Source organism: Brachyhypopomus gauderio, unplaced genomic scaffold (genome assembly GCF_052324685.1).
Source record: "Brachyhypopomus gauderio isolate BG-103 unplaced genomic scaffold, BGAUD_0.2 sc62, whole genome shotgun sequence".
Taxonomy (NCBI): domain Eukaryota; kingdom Metazoa; phylum Chordata; class Actinopteri; order Gymnotiformes; family Hypopomidae; genus Brachyhypopomus; species Brachyhypopomus gauderio.
In genome coordinates this window covers 1118459-1146156 of record NW_027506883.1, presented here as the reverse complement: position 1 = coordinate 1146156, position 27698 = coordinate 1118459, and the positions used below count along the sequence as shown (strand labels likewise).

General features: G+C 42.9%; 2 protein-coding genes and 1 long non-coding RNA gene across 8 annotated transcripts; 2 read left to right on the top strand and 1 right to left on the bottom strand.

Annotated features, from left to right (window-relative positions):
* Positions 1-544: 544 nt before the first annotated feature.
* Positions 545-13940, top strand: LOC143489385 (C-Jun-amino-terminal kinase-interacting protein 4). Of its 4 annotated transcripts, none has more exons than XM_076988371.1 (28): positions 545-618; positions 1284-1638; positions 2044-2238; positions 2627-2747; positions 3079-3149; positions 3431-3498; positions 3874-3946; positions 4074-4258; positions 4780-5024; positions 5189-5246; positions 5947-6099; positions 6521-6569; positions 6817-6944; positions 7034-7084; positions 7202-7336; positions 7481-7607; positions 8726-8809; positions 9961-10008; positions 10291-10432; positions 10742-10784; positions 10928-11008; positions 11084-11151; positions 11267-11415; positions 11525-11696; positions 11910-12023; positions 12193-12288; positions 12434-12523; positions 12705-13940. In XM_076988371.1, exons 2-28 carry the CDS (start codon positions 1540-1542, stop codon positions 12812-12814), a joined length of 2955 nt encoding a protein of 984 aa, XP_076844486.1. In that variant the 5' UTR covers positions 545-618; positions 1284-1539; the 3' UTR covers positions 12815-13940. The 4 variants fall into 4 exon arrangements, with proteins under 4 accessions (XP_076844486.1, XP_076844488.1, XP_076844485.1 ...); XM_076988373.1 differs by lacking the exon at positions 545-618 and adding an exon at positions 627-784 and having other exon boundaries at positions 6521-6563; XM_076988370.1 differs by lacking the exon at positions 545-618 and adding an exon at positions 627-784.
* A 311-nt stretch (positions 13941-14251) lies between these two features.
* Positions 14252-19651, bottom strand: LOC143489392 (uncharacterized). Of its 2 annotated transcripts, none has more exons than XR_013124668.1 (4): positions 19364-19651; positions 19139-19256; positions 15748-15893; positions 14252-15023 (listed from the first exon to the last, which is right to left on the bottom strand). It is a non-coding gene; the product is annotated as an uncharacterized LOC143489392 (long non-coding RNA). The 2 variants fall into 2 exon arrangements; XR_013124669.1 differs by having other exon boundaries at positions 19139-19253.
* A 6-nt stretch (positions 19652-19657) lies between these two features.
* On the top strand, positions 19658-27668 carry ccdc106a (coiled-coil domain containing 106a). Of its 2 annotated transcripts, none has more exons than XM_076988375.1 (9): positions 19658-19813; positions 20683-20822; positions 21182-21283; positions 22489-22674; positions 22939-22989; positions 23081-23305; positions 23598-23801; positions 24155-24458; positions 24648-27668. In XM_076988375.1, the coding sequence occupies exons 2-9, from the start codon at positions 20705-20707 to the stop codon at positions 24670-24672; spliced, it is 1215 nt and encodes a 404-aa protein (XP_076844490.1). In that variant the 5' UTR covers positions 19658-19813; positions 20683-20704; the 3' UTR covers positions 24673-27668. The 2 variants fall into 2 exon arrangements, with proteins under 2 accessions (XP_076844490.1, XP_076844491.1); XM_076988376.1 differs by having other exon boundaries at positions 19663-20121.
* Positions 27669-27698: the final 30 nt, after the last annotated feature.

Below are 27698 nucleotides of genomic sequence, written 5' to 3'. Positions count from 1 at the left end.
GGCTCTGTATATATATATATATATATATATAGCTAATGTCCCCACTAAGATAGGAATTAAAACGATTATTTATTTATAAAGATAGTTGGGCATTGCTGTAGTATAGTAAAACAAGACTGTTAGCGTAGCTTTTATGTTAGTGTTTTACTGTTTCAGTGTAGCTATGTAAACGTTTAATCTGCAGTGGTAATCTTAGTCAAATTACCACGTTTAAGATAAAAAACGGCTACCTGTCACCTGTTAGTGGTTGTCATAATTCCTCCGTGGATTTAACTACTGGTCATGGTCTAACTGGGAAAGAGGGCAGGACTTCCCTGTGTCCCCCTGGTCCCGTGACGTGGTGTTGAAACGGGTCACTGCTGCGGGTCACACTCCCCAAATACGGGCGCACAGCCCCACGTCGCGTCTTGGATCAATCCAGTAAATGCTGGTGCACAAGGTCCGGAATGTGCAGCACAGTCAGGTTTGGGGTTTTCGTGCTCTTGGTCACGTGACGGTTACCCTCTCCCCGTCACGTGTCAACGTTCAAGTTTCAGCAAAGTTTTTTTTTTGCCCCTGCAGACGTCAGGTCCCGTGCTGCACACGTCCACTGGATACTCTGCTCCTTCCTTTGCACTGGTAGGTTATAACCCGACGGCGCTCACGGCTCATTTCCACGCCTCCTCTGTCTGTTTTTTTTTTTTTACCTGGTTTGAGTAATTGATATCACTTCGCAAGAGAGTGACTTGGAAACTACTAAGAGCAAGACACCGAACTGCGTCGAGCCCACGGTAGAGAGGCGGAGGTGAGCGCGCGTCTGCGTGGGCGCTTGTTTTTTTTTTTTTGTCCAAATGTTGATTACACGATCGATCGAACGTGCGCGTGCGCGCGGGCTGCTGTCACGCGCCTGTGCTTGGGGTTTGTGTATTATTCATTTAGGCCTCGTCTTGCCGCTGTGTTCTGAATGTGCAGCTCCTTTCTTGTACGGTTGTGTGTGTGTGTGTGTGTGGTCTCTAAAAGCCGCTGTTTCACGCACTGGTGTGGTGCTGACACTACTGTACACTCAAACCAGTCGCCAAGTACGTGAAGTAAACTGTTGAGAATCAGAGAAGAAATGTTCTCTTTAGGGGTTACTAGTACAACCACTTGGCCACAACCTTTTGTGGTCTTTTAAACATATCTGTTTGTGTAGAAGTATAATCCTAACATGTACAGGTTATGCACAAGGAACAAAAACTTAATTTTTTAGTATAACATATTCTTGGCATGTATGTAATGGAAATTATGCTGTTCCTCTTTTACAGAATGGCCACAAAAACTCCACCGGATATTAGCTAGGACGGTTTTGATGTAGTGTCAGTATTTGGGATTGATTCGATAAAGTCTTTAGTGTGTGTGTGAATCCTGAAATGGATGAGGGAGAAGCAGACAGTGTTCTACAGTATAAATGAGCTGTGGTAGACGAGTAGGTGTTCACACCAGGAAATGCAAGCTCGCGAGAGAGAGTAAAGGGAGTGTGAAGTCTGTCAATCCGCCTTGGACGAAGCGGAACAAGCAGGCATGGAGTACGGTGAAGCCTTCCTGGGTGCAACAGGAGACCTGGAGCTGGACCCAAACATTGTAAGCGAGGAGGCGGGAAAACTGTACTCTGAACTCCAGGTAACCAATCGAAATGTTCACCGTAGTCCTACTTCCTCTCTACATGCCTGTCACTCATGTGCCAGGCTGAATAATAATGTTGAACAGCTTCAAGACAAGACATATTCATACAGTAGTAGGCCAACTCTTATAAAGAAAATGTTGCCTTGATAACCATTCGGTAAGGAAATTAACTTTAAGCCCCTCGAGAGCACCAGCAGAAGTAAACTGCTCTTCCTGACCGCAGCTGTGTATGGAGATAAGACACTCAAATTAGACAAAAGTCAAATAAGGTCACTGTGTGCAGTCAGTAAAGTCTGTTTCTTTCTTCACCCTTACACTGTGCTTCCTGTCTTCTCCTCCGTCCTATTCCCTGTTTTGGAGGGTCATCTAATGTCTCCTGTCTTCCCCTCTCTTGTCCTGTAGTCCGTGGTAGATATTCACGGGGCAGATGTGGTTGAGTCCCTGCTCCCCATCCTGGTATGGGTTCTGGAGGGGTTGGCCAGCTGTCGGTCCCAGCTGAGGGAGAAGGAGGTGGTGTTGGAGAAGGAGTATGAGGAGAGGAAGGTGCTGTTGGAGAGGTATGAGAGGGAGCGCACCTTGAGGAGAGAGAATCAGGAGGTGAGTTCACGCCATTTGTGTTGGACTGGAAAACATCAGCTTGAATTTTTGAACGTTATCTATATGGACTGCCTCACCTTTAGTTTAATCAGTCAATCTAGAATCACAGTGGCATAAGTATTATTCAAACATAAAAAATAAATAAATATGTAAATAAATCTTCGCATTTTTACTACCTTCTACAGAATATATGATTTCTGAATGATAGAAGTATGTTGTTGTTATTATTACCTCAGTTTTGAGATTTGAGGTTAAATTCTGTCCGCAGAAGCTCAACCCCCCCAATAGAAGATGCCAGATTATTAACTGTGATATTTCCCATTTCACCAGGCATGGTCAAAGTCCGTTTGTTTGTCCATCTTTAATTGGTCCCTTGTAATCTCTGCAGCGCTATCTGGAGTTGGATGACCAATTTGAGCAAGAGAGGAGGGCGATGCGTGCGAGAGAGAAGGAGAAGGAGAAGAGGGAGAGAGATCTGGAGAAGAAAGCCAGAGAGCAGGCTGACCAGTGTGAGACGTGGCCTCCAGACAACCTTCAGCTGCCTTAGTTTGTGTGTGCTAAGTGAAGCGCTGGCTGCCAGGACAGACCCACGTGCTCAGTGGTGCACCATTTAAGGGTTTGACTGAGCTACTGCGCCATTTACCTCTGCTTCCCACTTCATTGAAGGAGGTTAATTGTAGCTGGGCATATTATAACAAGCAAGACTGTTGTATTAACCGAATGAGACCCATATTACTTAAATGACGGTCAGAAAGTGTTCATACGGTGTTGGCAGGCCTGCGATTGGTTGTTTACCTTCATCTCTTGCTGACCTAAATCTCATGTATTTGTTTTCTACAGTGGGAGCTTTGGAGGAACAGAGGGCAAATTTATCCAGAGAATTAAGCACACTGAAACACGCACATAATAAGGTCAGTTGCTGCTCTCTTGACATTCACTGCTAAACATATTAGTGCTCCTGCTGAAGCCTCTCTCACCTCACCCTCTCTCACCTCACCCTCGCTATCTGTCTGTCGCTCACTATCTGTCTGTCGCTCGCTATCTGTCTGTCGCTCGCTCTCTGTCTGTCGCTCGCTCTCTCTCTCACCCTCCCTGTCTCTCTCTCTCTCTCTATCTCACACACACACACACACACCCTCTCTCTCTCTCTCTCACTCACCCACTCTTTCTCTCTGGCCCTCTCTTCATTTAGCTAGCGCTGACCTACCGTGATCTGCTGGAGAGGAGGAAGGAGCAGGAGAAGGATGTCTTCCCTCTAAGGTTCCCTTGCAGTTCATTTCCTGGTTTATGTCCCTACAGATGATCGCTCACACTTCCATGTCCTCTTCTTTATTTTAGCTTCATGTACAAGAGCTCTTCTGAGTAAATGTGCTATTCTGAGTAAATGTGCCTGATGTGCTGGATTTATTCTGATTTACCTAATTTTGTGCTACCACTCTTGTTGTCTCAGAGGCAGACAGAGCAGTATCTTTCTTTGCATCTCACATGTTTCAAAAGTCTCACGTCTTGGTGCCGGTCACATGGCTTGCCATCAGAGCAGGAAGTAAAACCTTTAGTGTGATCACCTTTGTGGGAGAGTAAAACATCTGGCATCTTTCCTGTTCTAATGCTTATTGACTCTTTAATTATTTCTAGGAATCGTATTCCATCCAAAAACACTGAAGCTGCGTTCACTCAGGAGCAGTCGCATGGTGCATCCACACAACAGGTGAACTGACACAATACCTAAAGATTGTCAGCCATGTTTAGTTTACTTCCTGGTCAATAGAGTTTGACGTGGGTGAAACCAGCTTTTCAAATGGCTCCTTCTTTTTCTCTTCACCCCTGTGATGTAGCATGAACCAGCACCTGATGTCACCCATGACCTTGACCCTGACCCTGACCCTGCTCCATCACATGTGCCAGCTACCAAGGACGGCGAAGTGACCAAGGCGGAGACGCTCGCTGATCTGTCCTTCATCAACACCCTCATCAGCTCCACCCCGGAGTTGGCCCAGTTCCAGGACTTTGTTGAAGCAAGGTGCAGCACAGAAACCCATTGTTTCTGCTTTTTCTTTTTTTTCTGACTGCCTTGTGTCTCTCAACTTGTGAGAACAACGCAGTCTCATCCTTAAACTGAACATTTTGTGCTTGTTTTTTCATCTAGTTGTTTACTGGGCAGTATAAATAACTGCAGTCTCTCCTCACATATGTTAAGATAATTCTCTCGTTAATAAAGGAAGAATTATAATAGAAGGTTGGAGGTGCCGATTTACTGTATAATTTAATTAGCATTTTGCCAGTTTTACAAAAATATCCATTGCACGACATTATAGATTTGCACTGGGGTTTAGAATCGCACGCCACAGTGACTTCAGGCCGTCAATAAGCTGAAGCTGACGGTTCATGATTTATGCATAGTCTAACATGAAGGCAGTTGAGGTTTAGTCTGCCACCTTAAAGCTAGGGTTTCACAACCTGTATTGTAGTAGGTTCGCTCAGTTGAATCATCAGTGGCCCTGGCCACAAGGTCAAGGTGGTCACTGTCTCCCTTTCTGTCAGCACTCCTGTTCGAACAGACGGCAGAGAAGAGGAGCAGGAGACGAGACATGTCCAGGAGAAAGAGGGACATCAGGAGGACGAGAAGAAGGACCCTGATGAGAAACGGGGGGAGCAGGAGGAGGAGGAAGAGAAGAACTTTGACAGTTTGGAGTGGGAGATGAGAAACACAGATTCAGTGTTCTCGGAGCTCTCAGAACTCAGCCAGGAATACATCGAGAGTGTTGACCGAGGAGTGTGTGCGAGAGGTGGGTGTGTTGTGGGTCCTTGTATCACCAACTCACCCAATCAAATGGGTTTTGTATGCGTTTGGCTTATAACTGAAGATTCAATGTTGAACCATATTGAGCGTGTGGCCAGTGTCGTACCTGGGTGTGGTTTTTATAAAATCATGTCTGTGGTTCCTGTCCAGGCAGCACAGACCAGTTTGAGGAGATTCTTTCACAGTATCAGGAACTGAAACGCACCCAGTAAGGACTACTTCCGTTGTTGTCAGTACATTCTTATTTCAGATGTTCTTATTGCACTTTCAGAATATGAATTTGAGCCCCTTATTAGAGTTGTTAGTGTTTAGTAACAGTAAATATATATATATATAAATATATAAATATACTACATATACAATATTGTAGTACATCAGTTCAAAAACATCACCATTTGCAGTATACATTGTGTGACCGCATCAAATTGTCTATCTACATTAACAATACATTGTATACTATAGCTATAGTTGCTACTTGTGCATTATTATATAGCAATCTATAAGTACACATAATTACCCATCTTGTAGAAAACCTACATTCCTGTAGTGGTAGTGCTACAGTACAGTCCAGCCCTTCTACGCAAGGTAGATGCTGTTTGTAGTTACCTATATGTGCAACTTCATTGTATTTTAACCTCTTCATCTTGTTGACATCTCACCATGTGACTTTAACCCAAAACAATCCCCGAAGTTTCAGTTCAAAGGATTACTGGCAAAGACTCATTTCTCTTGTCTGCAGTCACAAATGAGAATGTAACAAAATAAAGCTGAATTTTATTTAGTGGCTTCGTTTTGTTCTGTAATACATCTGTGGTTCTAAGTATGCTTTCAGCTTTTCTGAAAATAACAGGATGTACTCCATTAATTAAGCTATGTGCTCTCTATCTCTCTCTCTCTCTCTCTCTCAGTGAGTTGGTGGATACTGCTCGTAAAGCTCTGATTTGGCGTGTAGAGGAACTGACCAATGAACGGTCTGCTCTGAATCTGGAGGTGACTTCTTGTCGAGAAACCATCAATCGACTGGAGGCCAAAACAAAGGAGATGGAGGAGGAAACGAAACGGTAACGGAAACCGCTACGTATGTTCTGTTCTTCTACGTTGGCAGATTTGCTTTTGTACGATCTATTCCCAATCGTTTGTTTCTGTGATTTACAAATAAGGGTCCTGTTCCGTTCTCTGAGATCACCTTTGTTCGGCATGTGTTCAAATACTGTAACAATGTTGAAATGGCCTATTTGTGTGTGGTTTTTTTTCTTCTTTTTTTTATTGATGCAGAGAAAAGACATAATCTGACCATTTATGTGCAGTGTACATATAATGATCTGTATACTGACGGAGTCAGAGTTTCAATTGGCAGAAATGAGCATGTGTGACCTGTTTGTGGCAGAAGCAGCCATGTTGGATAGTTCACATCCTCTCTCAGTAATTCTGTATTTTTATAACTATTGTAAATGGTCTGATGTTCCTTCGTTCTCCTGACAGGCTGCGTGACGAACTGCAGGCGGCTCAGACTGAGGACCCTGATGTGAGCGTGCGTTCATCTTCGTGTCTAAGTGTGCTTTTGTATTTGCACATACCGGGTGCACATTCATGTTCTTAAGATGTCCTTCTTAAACCCGCACCATCCCCACGGCGTGGCTAAGATTGTGTCTCATGGCATTTTACCAATGCACTGCGTTGCACTAGATTGAGTGTGGAAATCAAAACAGCCAAAACATTACTTTGCCATGTTTCTACATGTAGATGTCGACTTGCCCCTTCTCTCTCACCCTGTTCAGGCTTCTCTTCCTACCGCACGACGCCGGTTCTCCCGGTCCGAGATGGCACGGGTGGTCATGGAGAGGAATCAGTACAAAGAGCGTCTGATTGAACTACAGGAAGCTGTGCGCCGCTCCCAGAACCTTCGGTCTGTGTCTCTATATACACAATATGTATATTCACACACAGACCAAAAATATGAATATCCCCTCAGTTAATACTGACCTTCTCGTATAGAGCCACTAATGAAGAAAGGATCCCGGGTAACAGGAAAAGCGTATGGAAGAGGTGTGAGACGTTTCTCCCTTTTTAAACTGCCGGTAGACCCATCGGCTGGCCTGTGATGTGGAGCGAAATATGATCATCCTGGACTTTTTTCCTCACTTTTTGGTCTGTTTCTCACAGGTTTAACCGCTTTCTCGGTCTGAGTAAGGACCAGCTCCCTCCAGGGGCATCTATGGCCCCTCAGCCCACAGCACAGCCTCCACAGTTACAAGTGGCATCTCCACATCACCTTTCCGTCGACCAATCACAAACAGAGTAGGACAGCTTCCTCTCCGTTTCACGTGTCCATGAGTGCAGTGTTTTGGAAGCTTTTGCCAATTGTTCAGATAGAAAACCGTAAAAGAACTGCGGACGGGTCTGAGCTCAGGGTGGTGTGCTCCTTCTCCTCCGTCCTCCCAGGGATGCCCCGTCTCCCAGGCTGAGGAGGAGGGAGCTGTACAGGGAGATCCGCTCTCATGTGTGGGGAGCTATGGGGAAGAGACAGGTGCAGGGCTGGAGTGTGCCCCTCTCACACATGAACCCACAGGTACACCTGCACCTCCACGCCCCTCTCACACATGAACCCACAGGTACACCTGCACCTCCACGCCCCTCTCACACATGAACCCACAGGTACACCTGCACCTCCACGCCCCTCTCACACATGAACCCACAGGTGCACCTGCACCTGCACGCTCCTCTCACACATGAACCCACAGGTGCACCTGCACCTCCACGCCCCTCTCACACATGAACCCACAGGTGCACCTGCACCTCCACGCCCCTCTCACACATGAACCCACAGGTACACCTGCACCTCCACGCCCCTCTCACACATGAACCCACAGGTACACCTGCACCTCCACGCCCCTCTCACACATGAACCCACAGGTACACCTGCACCTCCACGCCCCTCTCACACATGAACCCACAGGTGCACCTCCACGCCCCTCTCACACATGAACCCACAGGTGCACCTGCACCTCCACGCCCCTCTCACACATGAACCCACAGGTACACCTGCACCTCCACGCCCCTCTCACACATGAACCCACAGGTGCACCTGCACCTCCACGCCCCTCTCACACATGAACCCACAGGTGCACCTGCACCTCCACGCCCCTCTCACACATGAACCCACAGGTGCACCTGCACCTCCACGCCCCTCTCACACATGAACCCACAGGTACACCTGCACCTCCACGCCCCTCTCACACATGAACCCACAGGTGCACCTGCACCTCCACGCCCCTCTCACACATGAACCCACAGGTACACCTGCACCTCCACGCCCCTCTCACACATGAACCCACAGGTACACCTGCACCTCCACGCCCCTCTCACACATGAACCCACAGGTGCACCTGCACCTCCACGCCCCTCTCACACATGAACCCACAGGTACACAGTCACACCTGCACCTCCATGCTTCACCAGCACAGGTGCTGCCCAACTGTTCTTGTGCCTAAGTGACTGTGTGTGTGTGTGTGTGTGTGTGTGTGTGTGTGTGTGTGTGTGTGTGTGTGTGTGTGTGTGTGTGTGTGTGTGTGTGTGTGTGTGTGTGTGTGTGTGTGTGTGTGTGTGTGTGTGTGTGTGTGTGTGTGTGTGTGTGTGTGTGTGTGTGTGTGTGTGTGTGTGTGTGTGTGTGTGTGTGTGTGAGATCAGAGCACCGATCCACCTCAGGAACCTAAAAACGTGCCGGCCCTCACACAGTTGAGATTGCTTGACCAAAGAGATTCTTCTGCTAAGGTCAGACACACGTTGTTGTTGTTGTTTTGTTGGTTGTTACTAGTAAAGTATGACATTACTAGTAGTTGAATTACTGTTAAATATGCAGAACGTATTTGATGAATTAGATGAAAGTTTTTTGCAACCAGGCTGAACAATCCAGGACTCCACAGAAGGTGAAATAAAAATTGAAGTAAAATGTAAAATATAAATAGCAAATAGCAAAATGTCAGAGGAGAAAAAGTGCAAAAGAGACATGGATCATTAATTACTGGCTAATTAAATGCTTAAATGGGTCCTGAGTGACTAAATGAATCATTCAGATTATTGTTTCATTTGTGAAACATTCTGACATTATGGCAGTTTGTGCAACATATTCAAGATCAGCTGGTCAAAATTGCACAGAATAACCATCTGACATTTTTTGTCAGAATGCATGGTTGTTACACCTCTAGGATTTGATATTTTCTAGGTTATCAAACAGGAAGACACTAGACCAGTCTAAAACAGATGCCAACCCAGTTAATCGTAACAGATTAAGTCGATGTGACAAGTGATTTATTGTGGACAACTGTGTTAGAATTTGCTCTACACTATTTCAGCAGCAATACTATATACAGGGGGTCCTCAACGTTGATCCATTCCTACATCGCATTGTAAACCAATTGATGGTGTAAGTCAGAACATACGTACATACTGTATGTAAATAACATGCTGTAAGCACTTGTCCTATCCTAACATCTGTACTAACACAGTAATTAGCAAAAACACATATAAATTACATTTAATTATGAAACGAAACAGGAGTAATAAACAGTAATAAAAAGTTTGTGTTACGACGTTTACTATGCAAAACCAGTTAAGTCCAAACAAGGCTTTATACAGTAAATGGGAGATGTCGTAACCACGGAACATCGTAACTCAGTTTTGTAACTCCTTGCCTTTGTCACTAAGGAGTTTTGATGACCCATCGTGGGGGAGGGGTGTGGTTGAGCAACACTTCATTTAATCTTTCTGACTTTCTCTCATTTTTGATGGAGTAATGTAGCGTGTAGCCAAATATTGCTCACATCTTTGGGCAACATGTATTGATCACCTCCTACTTAGGCTTTTCAGCTATTGATAATCAATAGATATTAACCCAGGTATTTGCCCATTTGTCTTTCTCACAGCTGACATGCGCTGTAGCAGTTTCACCAGAAGTGTCCGGAGAGCAGAGCGTACGTTAAAGTCTCCATTCTTAAACACTGACTTTGGATCAACTCACTGGCTATCAGATTATTACAGCAAATCATAGAAACAAATATTTAATCATCTGCAGCCACACAAACTGAATTTCAAATTTGCAGCATTTTTGCTCCAAGAAATTTCATACCAGTGGTTCTTGGTCCAGGATCAGTTTTTACTACAACTTACAGCCAAGCATTTCATCACCACCATTTTCTACGTGTCCTGACCTGTCGGCCATTTTCGTGCACATTCCACACCCCACCCAATCCCAGTGTTCAGTCTGGGCCATTACTGGACCTGCCTCCAGCAGTGACGTCACAGTGATTGACCCGGCACGATCCAATACCATCCTGGACCAGTTCAGCCTCCCGCCAAGTTCTCCTGCACTGTGCATTTGTGCTGTACCGCCCACCGGTCAGTTCAGACAATAAAGCATCCCTGACATACAGCTTGGAGAAGTCACTTTGAAATTGTACATAATTTATTATTGACAGTATTGTCACGTATATCATCACTTTTGCATCAACTTGCCTCTAGAGTTTTGATATTTAATTTTGGGTTTGGGGATTAATTCCTGGATTAAGTAACTCTAATTTTGTCAAATGGACTTTACAGAAGATCTTATTAGTCTGTATCCACTAAACCCACTGCTTCTACTCCCCTTTAATCCTCCCTACTCCCCTTTAATCCTCCCTTCTGCCCTAATCTCATCTCTTATTAAAGATGGAACTTCAGGGACAGTGTGGATTGGAACACAGGATGGGGGGTATGTACATTTGTGGTTCTCTTCAACTATAAAATTTTTTTCAAATGATGTTTGAAATCATGTTGAAATCATGTTGAAATCATTGAATGTATGAGGCACCTCTGATGAAAGCATTTTTTGACATGTTCTCACCTTGTCAACAGCGTGTTTGTGCATCCAGCCTCTGCCTCTAGGGGCCGCTGTTTACAGTCCGTCAGTCTCTGTGAAGGAGTGCATTCGCTCACGTAAGTGTTTGTTTGCCGTTTCCACATTTTAAGCAAAGATCATACGGTTGCTTCTAATGTAAATGTTCTCGCTAGGTTCTCGCCAGGTCAGGTGATTGCTGGATTAGGCAATGGAACCCTTGCATTTTTCAGACACTCTTCAGGTAAGTCTGAATGGTTTAAGCGGGTCTGTGAACTCCTGTCATTTGAACTCCTTCATTCATGTTTGTTTACAGTCCTGAATGCTATACATGTTGACACCATTGCTCACTTTAATAGGAGGATGGGACCTTCAGTCACATGACACACTTTCACTGGGCACACCCCCTTTGCAGCCCATTCGCTGTTGCTTGGTGAAGAATGAGCGTCTGTGGGTGGGGTACTGGAACAAAGTTTACATGATCGATGTCGTGGATCGGAAAATAGAGGTATGTATTTAACGAAACGACTTTAATGGAAGTGGATTTTACGTTATAACTTCAATTTCTCCCGTTCCTCTGTTCTTCTTTTGATCTTTCTCTCTTTCTGACACTATAGAAATCGTTCACGGTGTCTGTTCGGAGTGAGCAGCAGGTGCGCTTCCTCTGTGCAGCAGGAAGTGGAGTTTGGGCTTCCTGTCGTCTAGATCCTAGCCTCAGGCTTTTTGATTGGATATCTGGACGGCCCCTGCAGGAAGTTGATGTGACCAGTATGATCACCCAGACCTTGGGTGAGTTCTAAATGTTTTTTAAAGTTCTTTATAGAGCATTCATGGCAATTAATGTTGTTGTATGACAGGGGGCACCCAACTCACCAGATTATTCTGCTCTCGGGCCCTTGATGGCCAGAGTTAGGCTCCCTTTGTACGAGTCCTCCAGTGTTTTTTTTTTCCCCACTGATTTGAATGAACAGATAACACCAACATATCTGTGTTCTCCCCCAGGTCCTGCTTTCTTGTCACTGTCTCCCCTTCAGATCTCTGCCATGTCCGTGGTGAGCGGACGGCTGTGGGTGGGCACAGCAAGTGGTGCTATATTCTCTGTCCCACTGTCACTCAGTAAGTTTTAAGCCCTGCCATACTTCGGTTTCGACTTCGTATTCTCAACTTCTGTGTCTCTGCAGTACGTGTCTGTGTCTTTGCAGCAGGCTTGTGTCACTAAAAGCCTATTGCAGTTTCAGGGAGTTGGATTGAATATGTGAGATTCTCACGTCTCTTTTTCGGGCAGGTTCAGAGTCCTCTATACCATACTGCACTCTAACTTCAGCTCAGCTCTGCTTTCATGGCCACCGGCATGCAGTGAAATTTATCATCTCTGCTCCAGGTCAGCACACCGATTGATTTATGTTCAAGAGACATAATCAAATACATCACTTGGAGTCTGTGACATTAAGTATATGAAGCAGCATCTCCTCTAGCACCCGTCATTACCTCAACACCATCTCTCTTTTGTTCTTGACATTCTTCAGGATGTTGTGGTTCTCCTAAACCAGATGGCGCTGGTCCGTTCCTTCATCTCATTCTCAGTGGTGGAGAGGGCTATATTAATTTCCGCATAGGTGAGACACCCTAACCATGAGTCAGCACAGTCTGCTTCATATATTTCCCTTTACCTGTGCCTGTACCCAACTTTAGCCAGCAATTAACATAACTGATTGCTAACCGTAACCAACCAAATTTTCCAAGTTACAAATTGTGCACGTTTAAAAGGACTGTTGGCACATTTTCCCACTCCCACAGGAGATGATGTCAGTGATGGAGCTAGTGAGGCCACACCACAGAGGTCCGAACGTAGTCACATGATCATCTGGCAGAGTCCAACATCTCCAGTTCCTAACCCCTGCCTTTGAGAATGGTGGCATTCATAGGTTTTGATATTCACCCAAAGTCATTTTATTTGTCCTGTCTGAACACCTGCCTTTTTCTGCACCAAGATATCAACAAAGCAAAGATTTAAAAAAGGCAAATTTAGGTGACAGACACTCCTGTATTGCCTATTACCAAGAGGCTAAATGTGTGTGTTGGGATGCTGAGTGTTCTTAGAGGATGACCACTGCATGTCGACCTTTTGTGTTTTATTATGTGATGACAAATGTTGCAGTGTAGTTTTTGTTTAGTTTCTGTGTTTGCTGAGCCTCATCAATGGAAAATCCCCAGTGATTAGCTGCCATCATGTTTTACACCTATTGAGTTTGTCTGCGTCTGTTTTTGTGAATTTTTTTCTTTAAATCCTGATTTGCCGCAGACTATAAATTATTGAGAGCTATATTTATTAACATCATTATCATGACATCTCTGTGATTTGTGCATGTAAAGGTAGCTTGCATGCATAATGTGAAGCCATTTTAAAAAGGGACTTTTAACATTCAGGATGGATTTATCTCAAGTTGACAATCTGTATAAATGTCAGTGTGGAGATGGTTGATGGTTGCTCTCCACAGTGAAGCTGCTAATATCCACAGCAGATGAGTCTATGCAAATGAAGATGAGCTCAGACTTGTTAATGTACAAACAGGCTCGTGTTGATACACTAAATTAGCAAACATCTTATTCAAGATTTTGATGTAGTTTTATTAGGACTTGAGGTGATTTAAAGTGATCCAAGTACTGTTGTCTATGGTTTCATTTTCATGTCGAATATTGTATGTTTTTGTTATTTGACCTTGATTTTGCAATATTTGAACAAGTGAACATGTAAAAATGAGAGCAGCAAGAGTTGGGACTTGTTTGGGGTGTTTTTTAAAGACTGACCTCAGATGGTAATTATTGAGCAAACCAAATGTTATGGAAATGTGCTTGTGAAGACAAAACCTCAAACTGTATTGTGAAAAAACATAAATTACTTTTGTAAATACAATATTTTTATTACAAATATTAAATGTTGCAATTAAAATGACAATAACCTCAGAATTGCATGTTTTCTGTAACATTATACTTGGTTGGTATATACTGTGTGTGTGTGTGTAATATATATAAACATTAAAGGAGCAAGAGCTGTTTTTCCACTATTAAAGTAGCAAATAATTATGAAAGTGATTGAACAGATTCCCCACATGGAGGTACTTGTGTTTTAAATTGAACTTTAATACTGAATCTATCTGGGGTGGGTTTCCCGAAACGTTCGTAGCGCTAAGTACTTCGTAACCTAGTATGAAACGTATGAGGTTAAGAAGTACTTAACGCTAAGAACGTTTCGGGAAACTCACCCCTGATCTATCCAGGCCCATAGGTGTCTTTACAATTGCAGGTTCATCATGTAAAGAACAACAAGGAAAATTACCCAATACTCCTGTGACAGACACCTTTAATATAGACTATGCATTATACACAGTTTAGCAAATGGTCTCCATGTAGGTATGTCCTTAGTGTTTTTTACAGGTACATTAAAGAACAAAAGGTATTAATTCACAGAAGAATAAATATATATCAACAACATATTCTCATTTTATGTATAGGCAGAGTGCTGGTGCACTGCAAGTAGAGCTTTGACAATCTTTTATTTGCTGTCTTTTCATTGATTATAAGACTTCCACATACATAACCATGATCAGGTTTAGAGACTTTCTCTCATGATTCTGTGTATTTTGAGCATATCATATCGTATCAAAATTGTCCAGTGCAACTATCACTTATATTTTCATCATGCTTTATTTGAGTAAGATCTGACGCTTCAGAAACTGAACATCAAGTCTTGGTAGTTTTATGTCTCTATCCCAGTCGATCGAGGTCTGAGATTGGGTGATGATGACGGCTTTTCCGTATACGCTGGCTGAGAGACCGTGCCAGACGATCCACGGGACTACGTTTGTGTTCCAGGTCTTTTTCGGTGGGCAAGCCTTCAATGTTCCCACTGTACCACATGACCCAGCCAGCCATAGAGATCATGACCAGAACCGTGCCTGAATATACCAGCAAATCACCAAAGTCACGACCTTTGACCTCTAGTGGAGCAAAGACTCCAATCAGCACAATAGTGATCCCAAAGAGGTCCATAACGATGGAAAAGACCAAGACGAATTTACAGTGGGCCAGCCCTTCATTCCCTGTTGACATAATGACCTAGTCAGAATAGACATATGAAGAGAAAGGACAGGGATAGTGGCAAGACAAGAACACAAGTAGTTAAGTTTCCATTAATCTAGGAGTGGTCAACTGTACAGACTCATACATTTTAGTTCCTTGTACATTATTGTCCACCACTGCAGGCATCAGCATGGTGCGTCAACTTCACTGACTTTACTAGAGTCCAGTACTCTGTGTATGCTGGAACAACCTTTGGACATTTATGAATGAACTGATTAAAGGCCAGGGATTGTCTGGATGCTTTCAATAAAGATTTCAATTGTGTATGCACTTGTGAATGTAATTTATACAGGCTCATTTGAATTCAGTACAATCTATATGTATTGATAGAAATACAAATAAACAACGGTCTAGCGATCTTCTGACTGTAAAGGTGAAATAAAGCAAACAAACAAAAGTAGGTAGGGCATTCATTAAAAAGGCCAATGGAAACGGTTAAATTGCAAACATTTTATGTAAATTACCCAACATCTGAGGATATTGATCACACAGAGTTCATCAGAGACTGACATCGAAGGCACGGATAAAACATAAACGTGTCTTAACAGTTACATCAGATGTCCTACAATCATGAAGAAATTGTCAAAGGTATGAGGAAGTCATAGGGGGTGAAGAAATAACCCAAAAATAACGTCTTACAATCATGTGCACAGATATAGAGGTCTTGCGACAAAAGTTAAATCACCGGGAGATCACTCACCTGTCAAATTCGCTCCTCCTAATCATCAATTTTTTTATCTTCCAAAAATGAATAATGTGATCTATATGTCTTCCCGGATCCACCTGTGTGCCTGTACTACAAACTGCTATGTGACACACACTCACACACACACTCTCTGTTGCGCCCTAACCACAAAACACGTAAGACAGGTTTAAGGTTTTAGTAGTTCAACAACAAGGATGCAATTCGTCACATGCATGTCAGCTGAAAATATTCTAAGTATCAAACTAACCGATGTGATATCTGATAATGCGTCACCAACATCCTTCCTAAAACCCCTTATGGACAACCAAAGTAGTCTCAATTAACATAAAACTAAATGCGTTTTTTTTTTGCAAAATGGTAAAAACGGTTTTACACAAAAAATACACCCTTTTGTGTCCATCAAATGGCCTTAAAATCGCCGCTTTAAGGCAATGAGCCTCACCCGCTGTTGTGTTCCGCCCAGTCGCCCACGAACAAGGTAAGACAAGGTAATGACTGAGACTTCATGGTTTGCTTCAGATCATATAGGCTGATATGACTACTCTTCACATTTGGGCAGTTAGCTAGTTAACCTAGCAGCATTAATACAGCTGCAGGCTGTGTAGAGTTTCTCCCTCTGACATGACCATGCATGGACCCTTCCTTCTCACTAGATGTGGTCATACTCAGGATCGTTGCAGTTAATTCTGGGCCCTGTACAACTCTCAGTGGGCCCCTATAAATGCCAGTAAACGAGGCACATGAGCAAAATGGGCCCCTCTCCCTACTCGGGCCCTGGGTAGTCAGGTCCACTTTTCCCCCCACTACCACGCCCATGGTCATACTCCTGCATTACTAATTGGTCACTTCTGATTAATCTCAATACTTCTGTTCAACCATTAAGCTTTTCTCATGACTTCATCTATTTATTAATTACATATGTACTGTCTTTCTTAAATGAGCTCATCATTTGAATTGCTTTATTGCACTGTGTGTTGTATTATCGGTCTACCAGGGGGTGGGTTGTTCTCAAGGTTTCATCATGTTCTGGAAGGGGTTCTTCTACTTTTGCTTCACAAAAAATGTAATAATACTAATATTATATTTTATATGTATAGCACCTTTCATACATACATGCAACTCAAAGTGCTTTAAAGAATACAGAGAAGAAAGCAAGCAATAAAATAATAAATAAATAAAATGGCATATATATTAAAATAATTAGAAGAACAACAAACATAAAATGCAATTAAGTAAAATAATGTGATAAAATGCACCATGTCTGTAAATCTGGTTTGTGATGGTGTTGGTTATAAAAAGTAAATTTAAACTGAGTGCTACATGGCCAAGCTCATGAAAACAGTTGATTAAATGAAATAAATAAAGTTGACCTTTTTGAGTCTGTTTGCTTCACTCAAGTTTGATAACTGAAATATTGTTCTTCCACCACAACAGCTCAGCTGTATATCCACTTGTCTAAAGGTTTGCAAATAAATGTTTTTAAATAGGTAGAGAACAGCCTGATCTGGAGGGGTGGGTCTGTAAAGGTGACTGACAGAGAGCAGAATCAGTGTGAAGTCAGTCTGGATTCAGCTCTGCGGACCACGTGTTAATGCTCACATGTTGGACATTTGGGTTCTGAACTGAAGATGTGATGTGTCCTGTTTTTTGTTTAACTAAAACCAGAGGTGTCAATTCCAGGTTCAGAAAGTAAAAGTCCTCACCAGGATTTTGCTCAAGCTTGCTAGATTTTCTAATTAGTGCAATCCAGGTAAAATTAGTGGAATCAACACAATCCAGGAAGCCTGAGCAAAATCCTGGTGAGGACTTTCACTTTCTGAACCTGGAATTGACACCTCTGAACAGAACTTTAAAGGATTACTCAGCAATCACAAGGACTTAACAATAATTTAGTTTTAGCTGATCATTAATTACCATATTGCAGTTAACCAGTGTATCTCAACTGGTGTATTAGTTTCTAAAAAATATGTTTATGTCTTTGTGATCTTCTACGCTGACAAATACACACAACTCAAGTATATAACTATCCTTTCGTTCAGTTGTAACCATGACAATAGTCTGACGTTAACCTACACCTCTGGTAGTTAGCTATCATGTTTGATATAAACATGCCTTTGTTTTTACAAGATGACAAGCTTGTTTTCAGTCTAGCACTGGAAACAAGTCGCACCAGGCAAACTGTAAATATCTGTTGGTTTTGGTAAATGTTTCACCAGACTCCACGATTAAATTATTATTGTGTGAAATGGCTCTCATTTAGTTAATGCAGATTAAAGTACACTGGGCAGTCATTTAGTCCACAACACAGCTTCCATCTGTGGGAAACATTGGTAGCTAGGTCACTGCACATTTAAAATACTACGATGTACGCAGCACCTAACTATGGTCACAATTTCCAGCCAGATCTAATAATCTTCTTACTTGCTAGCTAAAAGCTGCATCTTCTTCTTCTTTCAGCAGTTCCTGTTTAGGGGTCGCCACAGCGGATCAAACTCCTCCCTCTGGCCCTGTCCTGAGTGTCCTCCACTGACACACCAGCCACTCTCATATCCTCTACCACTGCATCCATAAACCTCCTCTTAGGTCTACCTCTCCTCCTCTTGCCTGGAAGTTCCATCCTCAAGACCCTCCTACCAATATACCTCTCCTCCCTCCTCTGTACATGTCCAAACCATCTCAATCTCGCTTCTCTAACTTTATCTCCAAAACATGCTACATGTGCTGATCCTCTAATAAACTCATTTCTGATCCTATCCTTCCTCATCACTCCAAATGAGAATCTCAAGTCTTCATCTCAGACACCTCCATCTCCCTCACCTGTCTCTTTGTCAGTGCCACTGTCTCCAGTCCATACAACATCTCACTACTGTCCTATAGATCTTTCCTTTCATTCTAGGCGACACGCTTCTATCACAGATCACCCCAGACACTTTATGCCATCCACACCACCCTGCCTGCACTCTCTTCTTTACCTCTCTTTCACTTCCTCCATTACTCTGTACCCTCAACCCTAAGTAGGTAAACTCGTCAACCTTCACCAATGCATGAAACCTAGCTACCAATGTTTCCCACAGATGGAAGATGTGTTGTGGACTAAATGACTGCCCAGTGTACTTTAATCTGCATTAACAAAATTCATTATTCATGAATTTAATAAATTAAGTATAGTGCACATTTACACTCAATTGAATTAAAAAAAATTATAAATGTGATCACCGGTTTATCAGCCGATATGATCTGTAGTTAACTGATAATAGCCATGTTTACTTATTTTTTCTTTTGTTGTTTTTGATTTTTTTTTTTTATTATTATTTTAAAATAAAAACTGAATAGATGCGACAGTTCAAAGCTTCCAAGGAATTTGTTTGTGTAATTCCCTTGTTACCGAACTTCCCAGAGTGACACCTAACCCAGGATTCATCACTCTAGAGAACACTCCAGGTACCAGGGGTGATATACTTTACACCATCCAGCTCACGCTTAAGTCTTCTGACTGCAGTCTTCTGCAATATACAAAGCAGCTGCCTAGTTATGGAGTTCAATTCATGAAGGTCATTGCACACAATTCTTGTGCTGATGCTGCTTCCAGAGGTGAGCTTCCTGAACTGACCTGTGGCAAAGGTGGCATCCTTTTACGGTACCACAGAAAGTCACTGAGGTCTTCTGTACAACCTACTGTGCTGACAATGTTTCTCTATGGCTTCATGGACTTGACTTTAGACACCTGTTTAGAACAGGTGCTGCCGAAACACCTTAACCCAGTAATTAGGAAGGGTGTCTACACGCTTTCAGCATACAGTCGTTTGCAACTTGTACAGAATACAGTTCTGTTTAACAAGAGCAGTAAACAGCATGTGCAGAAGCACTCGGCAGCGGAAGTACGTCATTTTCGAGGGCGTCATGACAACGCCGAAGAGAGACGTTTTAATTGTTATTGTTAGCTGCGGATATTTTAGCTAAGTGTACATTCGCGTAGACGCGCGTTGAATTAGCTTTTCTAGCTAATGCGCTAGGCAACAAAAAATAAAAAAGAAAGAAAAAAGTTAACGACCACATAACGGTTTGTGTAATTCTGTTTGTCGTGTTGACAGAAATGCGAGAGTAACGGTGTTAGCCACCTAGCTCGCTGGCTAGCAGGCCAGGGCAGTTCTGCTAGTAGCGGCTAGCCAGCTAGCTGTGGAGAAGGAGGTGTTCTCTAACCAGCACGGCGGTAACGTCGTGGCCCTTAACTAACCGCACATAACCCAGCCGGCTGGGTAATTACCCGGGGTAACCCAGCTATTGAAACGACCCCGAGCTAACGAGGGTTAATGCGGCACCTTTAACTCTTTACGTGCCACGTCCTGGACTGTGGACAGTTTTATGTTGGTTAGTGGTCTGTGTTAGTGGTCTATGTTAGTGGTCTGTGTTAGTGGTTTATGTTAGTGGTCTGTGTTAGTGGTCTATGTTAGTGGTCTATGTTAGTGGTCTGTGTTAGTGGTCTATGTTAGTGGTTTATGTTAGTGGTTTATGTTAGTGGTTTGTGTTAGTGGTCTATGTTAGTGGTTTATGTTAGTGGTCTATGTTAGTGGTTTATGTTAGTGGTCTGTGTTAGTGGTCTGTGTTAGTGGTCTGTGTTAGTGGTCTATGTTAGTGGTTTGTGTTAGTGGTCTATGTTAGTGGTCTGTGTTAGTGGTCTGTGTTAGTGGTTTATGTTAGTGGTTTATGTTAGTGGTCTGTGTTAGTGGTCTGTGTTAGTGGTCTGTGTTAGTGGTTTATGTTAGTGGTCTGTGTTAGTGGTTTATGTTAGTGGTCTGTGTTAGTGGTCTGTTAGTGGCCTATGTTAATGGTCTATGTTCAAGCCCGTCTGTGTACTATCATATCACGTTTGGTTGGCTGATTATGATAATAATTTAACTCCTTTCTTCTCCTTTCTTTTTCAAATTGCAGTTGACATTGGCAGTCTCTTTTGATGACAGCTTCTCTTTTTAAAAATAATTGTCCCGCAACACATGAGGTTAAGGCAGACGGAAATATGAACGATGCAGAGGCAAACACGAGGAAGCATGCCAGTTCACAAGAGTTGCAAAGTAGGGCTTTCTAATCTTTTTACCTTGACATTTTCTAACTTTGTCTTGTTTTTGAGAAAGCACATCTACATGAATTAAGCAAACAATCAGTAAAATGCGTTTGTAAACCATTCTTCAGTTACAGGCTAATAAAATAACTGTTATAGTAAATGTCATATGTATAGTTATAGTTATATTGTAGTTATATAGTATAGTTATATAGTATAATTATAGTTATAGTAAATGTGTAACTCACTCAGTTACTGTTCATGGTCTGCAGCTCGTGAGAACACTGATGGTAAAACCTTAAATCAATGTCCATAATCTGTGCCATGCTTTCAGTTTTTTTTTTCTTCTAAAAGTGTTTTGCCTCTCCATAGCCCCGAAAAACGAAGATGCATATGAAATCTCTATTCCCTTTGAGGAGAACAATTTTGAGCAGCAGGGCAGCTTCTACAACCAGAATGAACAGACGTTTGAAGGTAAGTTTGAGCACATCAGACATACGCCACTACTTTTATTTAACAGTGAAACCTTGAAGATTAAGAACGAAAATGTATATATAGATGGAGATGGTAGCACTACAATAAGTTGGGGTGAAAAAAGGGATAATTTAGTGACACTAGTCCAGTGTTTTTCAACTTTTTTTGAGCCCTGGCACATTTTTTACATAATAAATCCTGCAACACACCACCTCTCAAAAACGTTACTGAATGACACACTGTAGCCTAATGAAACACATCACTCAGTGAGTAATTTGGCTACGATTTCAGCCACTAAGTAGCTAGCTTTGAGAGGTCTCCCGGATCTCTTGTGGGTTTTCTCATAAGTGACCTGCTTCTCAAAATAGTCCCTAGTTTTGAAGGGAAGGGTGTTTTCGTCTGGAGATGTCTTTAAAACTTGATTGGGACCACAGCACTACTGTGTAGCTTTTCCCCACACACTAAGCACATCAGAATCGGTGCTGCTAGATTCCCTGCAGGGCCCAGTTCAGAGTTTGAAAATGTGCTCTTCAAATATTTATCCATCGCTGTTGTACGTCTTACCACTGCAACACTTCTTTTCACTGCACCTGTGTTGGTCGTTATTATTGTGCTACTCAATAATACTCAATAATACTCAACACTGCCACCTGCTGGCAAAGATTGATGTTTAATTACTTACTCAGCCAACACTTTGGCACAGGCACAGACACTCAACAATGTCAAATCATTTGTAGTGACTAAATATTTAAATATTTAATATATAAATATTTTTTGACCACTTAAGTGAAACTGGACAATTTCCTACGGCACACCTGACGATGTATCGCGTCACACTGGTGTGCTGAGGCACAGTGGTTGATAATCACTATTCTAGTGTGACATGTAGGGTTTCAGTCTATTGTGCTTTGTAAATATAACATTCAAACATCTGACCACTGTTTATTACAGAGTTGAAACATTTTTACTACATTTGTGAAAAAAAACAATGGCTAAGTCTAGACTGCATGTTTCATCTCATTAGTTTTATTAACACATGATATCAGTTTTATGACAGAATGGCAGCAATCAGATTTGTCTGAATTTGTGTCTAGACCTCTCCCAAGTGTTGAAATTCCTCCTGAATGTGTGTGTGTGTGTGTGTGTGTGTGTGTGTGTGTGTGTGTGTGTGTGTGTGTGTGTGGTTGTCTTAATTCCCATCATAGGTAATGATCCCCCGGGTCCTGCCAGCTCATATCTACTGATCACCAACCTGCGCACACAGCTGCAGATCTCCCTGGAGAAGAACTCGTGGTTGCAGAAACGCATTGAAGACCTGGAGGAGGAGAGAGACTTCTTACGCTGCCAACTGGACCGCTTCATATTCTCCACCAAGAGTCAGGAGAGCAATGGTTAGTGAGAGAGAGACAGACAGACAGACAGAGAGACAGACAGACAGACAGACAGACAGGTGAGGGAGTATACAGGAAACAAATTATGAAAATATGGCAGGAGAGGAAAAATATAAGAAGAAATAATAAGTCAGTTTTCCTAAAGGGCTATATGGAGGCAGGATTTTGACATAATAGATATGTATTGTTGATATTCATTAATTGTGTGTCTGCAGACAGAAATATTTACTATATACATTTTGTTATTTATATGTATATTTGTAGGTAATGATTGCCACAGTTTTTCATGGAGGAGGCGTCGAGAGAATGAACGTGGTAAACAATCTCTTTCCCTGTCTGTTTGTTTTCCAAAACAAAATCCATAATGGCATTAAGATTTTTACTAAAATAATGTTTAACATTGTAGATCAGCAAGGAGAGGCCCAGCGTTCAGCCAGCCGTCAGTCATTCCCACAGAGGCCCACCCAGCAGCCGTCAGCCAATGCTAAGGTCATGAGCAGTGGCTCTGGACCAGTCAGTGCGCAGATCAGTGCCATATTTGGCCCCTCCCACTCTCAGCCCCTCCTACAGGGTCATGGTGGTGGAAGCAGTAGCAGCAGCGCTAACAACAGATCAATGAATGACCTGCCAGGTGTGTGTGTGTGTGTGTGTGTGTGTGTGTGTTTGTGTTTGTGTGTGTGAGTGTGTGTGCCTGTACTGTGCACTGGGGCAGTTTTTATTTCTTTCAGATTAATCGGTAATCTTATTTTCATGATCATATATTCATAGCTATGCTAAACTCCTTTAGTGTCTTTCTGGAGTGGTGTTGTGTACCCCTTATGTACATAAAAAATGTTAACTCATCTATATACATAACATTCATAGCATACCAATAAAATGTTTAGTTTTTGAGGCTGATGTGCGGTGTTCACTCCCTCCTCAAGAATCCCTTTCACTTTTGGGAGAGGAAGAGGAATTTTTGGAGGACAGGTACCTGGATGAAGAAGAAATGATATCAGGGGAAGATGTGATGTCGGAGAACGTGACGCTGCGTAACATGGGAGCTCCGGGGAGGCCGTGCAGCGGACACCCCGCCCTGAAGAGGAGGAGGATCTTCAGGATAGCCAGGGGGAGGGAGAGACAGAGAGGTGAGACTCCCACTTCAGAAGCTCGTTGCAGCTTCTAAAGTTTTAAGAAACATGGCAAGGCAAGTTTGTTTATACAGCACCTTTCATACACACTGGCAATTCAAAGTGCTGTACACAAGAAAAGAAGAAGCTTATTACGACCCGAGATCTATCTTCAAGGGCATCTATCTATGGCATTGGTTTTATCTGGACTTCTGTTTAGCTGAAAAAGGAAGTGGTGATGGAGAAACTGGTTGGGAGAAGTAGTGAATGTTAGATTACTGATGGCTAAAATTAATGTCAATTTCAAAGTATTTTAGGAGTCCGTAATGACTCAAATGTTAAACCAAGCTCATCATTGTCTCCTTTCTCAGTGAAGGATGCTGCAGGCGTGTTGTTCCGCTATAAGAAGATCCTGGTGACGTACCAACGGCTAAAGAACATGTCCAAGGCCTTTCAGATCCACGGTGTGGACCGCAACACCGTGGCCTCCACTACTCCTATTGCCGAGCTGATGCTGGTGGCCCCAGAGAAACTGGCAGAGGTGGGAGAGTTTGACCCGTCCAAGGAGAAACTGTTGGACTACGCACGGCGCTGCTACATCGCACTGGACCCTGACACCCTCAACAAAGTGCAGGCGCTGAAGAAGAACAGCCTTCTACTGCCGATCTCCTACAGGTCCAGTGACTACATACACACACACACACACACACACACACACACACACACACACACACACTACAACACAACTAGTGCTGTGTGATACACTTATTAAATGTGGTTCCATGCGGCTATGACACATTTAGTGAACTTCACTGTGATTGGTCAGTGTCCTCCATGTCAATCTCCTCCCCTCCTTCTTTACAGGTTGAAAGGAACAGATGGCCGGTAATTGGACGAGAGCGAATGACTTCTGTCCTGCTGTATTATAGAATCCTTCACTGTATTTTAATGCTCCTGAGCACACATCTCCGCTTTCGGCTGCCTCGTTCAAACGGGCGGACCAAGAGCGCATCAAGCCTGCTGTCACAGCGCACTGTGTTACACCTGTTCACCACCACAGTGTGCTCACGCACGGAGTTGGGCTTCCTCAAGAAGGCTTACTGGAAGGCCAAGACGTTGGTCAAGACACTCGCGTCTGAGTTTCTGTGCTGTGCGTATTCTGACCATTTCTCTTTTTTTGACATAAGCCCTTCAAGATGTATAGCTAGCTCTATGACGTCAAGTGTTGTTCTGAAGTACTGTACCAGGGCTTCTCGCCTCCATTCCAGAAGGTGTGTGAGGGTGCGTGTTGGTCGTACATTTCACTCGGCACTTACCTGACAGGTGAGCTGTACGTGGGGCGTGGGGCTTACCTGAGGAGTGTTGTGTGAGGTGTGCTGGAGTCCAGCATGCACACAGTCCCACGCTCTCTGTTTGACACTGTGCTAAACTAGACCAACACGGGTCTCCATTTGTTTAGGCTTGTAAAGCCTTCTATGCTGAGTAATGACTGTATTTGTGCATGTGAGTCCTTAAATCAGGACGCATCTCTTATTACTGACCACTGGCTGCTTAACATGTGAAAGTGAAAATTGGAAATCCAGTTAGTAACAAATTTATGCCTAAGCAGCCAGTAATAATTGATACAGCTGTAGAATAGCATAGTGGGAGTGCACGTGTGCCTGCGTGTGCACACATACGCACACGTGCAAAGATCACGAACGCTTGCTCAGAGTACATCTCTAAGAGATTCGGTGGCTGTGGGTGTACGTAGGTGTGTGTGAATTGAATAATCATGTTTATTCTCAGTTCATCCTCATTGTCAGAGTGTGTTTGCTTGTACCTCCGTCATCCTGATCTCCACTCCCATTGATTACGGGTTGGGGCTGCTGTACTTTTGAGTTTTGCCTCAGGAACCAATTATTGTCAAAGTTTTAAATCCAGTCTAGTTTATCTTGTAACTCTGTGAAGGCTAATGGGTGTACTGTTAATTCTTGTTTTTCCAACCCATGCTTACAATATTTATTTGAGTTGAGAATAACAAGGACTCATCTATCGTATTTGTCATGTCGAAAGAGGAATTAGAGATGTCCTGTTGATTCGTCAGACTATAAATGACACTAAAGCGCTTGATTTCATACTGAACTCCTTTATCCAGACCAGGGGTCGGCAACCTATGGCACGCGACACGCTGGACCAGCATCAGCAAAAAAAAATTAATTGGCACGATCCTCCAATCGAAATCGCTCCTCAACGCTCTGGTCGGCGGAGGCGCTTATACTGGGAGATCGATCGCGAGATAATACTTAATTTGTGTCCATTTACACCTCCCCCCCCCTCTATTTTAATTTGTTGATAGTGACACACTCATTGACTAGCCAGCCCCACCAGGATTTCACGGGCCTTTTTTGTGATTGTTGCGGGTTAAAATGTTTGATGTTGCGGGTGTTTTTCAAAAATATTGCGATGCAAGTTGCGGTGTGTTTTTGCTTTTTTTTTGTAATTATCTATTTACCTATTAATTGCAGGGTTGCCAACTTTTTCAAGTTCGCTTGGAGTGAGATTTGAACCTGGAGGGGGTGGCGAACGTAAATTGTTACCGGGCGGGGTGTAAAATGGATATAAATTAAGTATTATGTCGCGATAGATCGATTGCCGGTGGTTGGCGCCAGAGCGAACTAGTAACTCATTGAATCATAGATGTGGATCAGAGGTAAATAAAGTAGATTTTTTTTCGGAGAGCGTGTGAAGACGGTCAAATGCGTGTGTCTCACGCTCAATGTGTGAGAATCGGCAACCCTGTTATTTACCCATGTATTTATTGTCCATTTATTTATTTGGATCTCCCTATGGGTATTATGCTTCTTATCCTGTGTTTTAACCCTGGTTTTAACACTTAAAGCAATGATTTTATTTCTCTTACTCTATGTGGGCAGGAATGATCCCTCTCAAGTTTTTGTATGCCCCGGCCCCTGAAACACAGGTGTTGGGACAGAGAATGCACAATGATCCCTCGAAGTGCAACAGCTCGGTGGCAGAAATGGACTTTCCGTCTCTTAAAAGACTTGGAGTGGATGGGCTGGTACTAGAAATGTTAAACTTGTTGGAAATACATGTATGAACCCATCGTTGTGAAACAATAAAACACTGAAAACCAAAAAAAAACCCAGTTTACCCCCGCTTTCATGTAGTGTACCGGGATAATGCTTTTCCCGATCTTTTTGCCGTTATTTTCGTCGCTCATGCTGCTTTCGTCTGCTCCTCTTGAACGTATATACGGAAGTAAGGCGGGAGTTTGTCGACGTCACATCAAGACGACATCAGTGATTGGGTCAAATTTGCGGCAAAGTTGCGGTGATTGGTTGAAGTTGCAACACCGCCCTGAATTCGCGGGGTTTGCTTGAATTTACGTTGAAGTTGCAAATCGCAACATCCCGAAACTCTGGAGGGTCTGACTAGACATGTTAAAGTTCATGTCTCAAAGGTTGCCGACCCCTGATCCAGACTCTTCGTTCTTGTCATTTCCCAAGTTTAAAAACTTTCCTTACAGGTGGGACTATAGTGTAAATTCGTGTTTTTATGGTGTGATAACTTTGAAACCAGCTTTATCATGCATCATTGTTATAACAATAGCAAAAGTGTGTAATCACTGTAGACTACCGTAAAATCATGTAGTTTATACCCACTTTAAGAGATGATGTGGAAAATATTTTTGGTTCTTGCAAAATTTGGAGGGAGAGCAGATCAGATCTATAGATCTTCAGTATTTTAGCTGTCCTAATGACATTTCTGTACACTGCATTACACTTACTTTACAAAAAGATGAACCCTCTCTTCTAGTAAATGGCTTGCGTATGCATCACTATCTGTCATGTAACACACGTACGCTTGGCATTCTACATCTCTGTTCAGAACACATCGGGCCTTTTCCAAGAT

Bases quoted from the DNA above. Each gene is read 5' to 3' on its own strand.
- ccdc106a (XM_076988375.1), top strand. From the start codon at position 20,705: ATGACAGCTTCTCTTTTTAAAAATAATTGTCCCGCAACACATGAGGTT. The intron at 20,823-21,181 runs GTAGGGCTTTCT...GCCTCTCCATAG, and splicing joins CAGTTCACAAGAGTTGCAAA to CCCCGAAAAACGAAGATGCA. The intron at 22,990-23,080 runs GTAAACAATCTC...TTAACATTGTAG, and splicing joins GCGTCGAGAGAATGAACGTG to ATCAGCAAGGAGAGGCCCAG.
- LOC143489385 (XM_076988371.1), top strand. From the start codon at position 1,540: ATGGAGTACGGTGAAGCCTTCCTGGGTGCAACAGGAGACCTGGAGCTG. The intron at 1,639-2,043 runs GTAACCAATCGA...CTTGTCCTGTAG, and splicing joins AACTGTACTCTGAACTCCAG to TCCGTGGTAGATATTCACGG. The intron at 5,247-5,946 runs GTAAGGACTACT...TCTCTCTCTCAG, and splicing joins CAGGAACTGAAACGCACCCA to TGAGTTGGTGGATACTGCTC.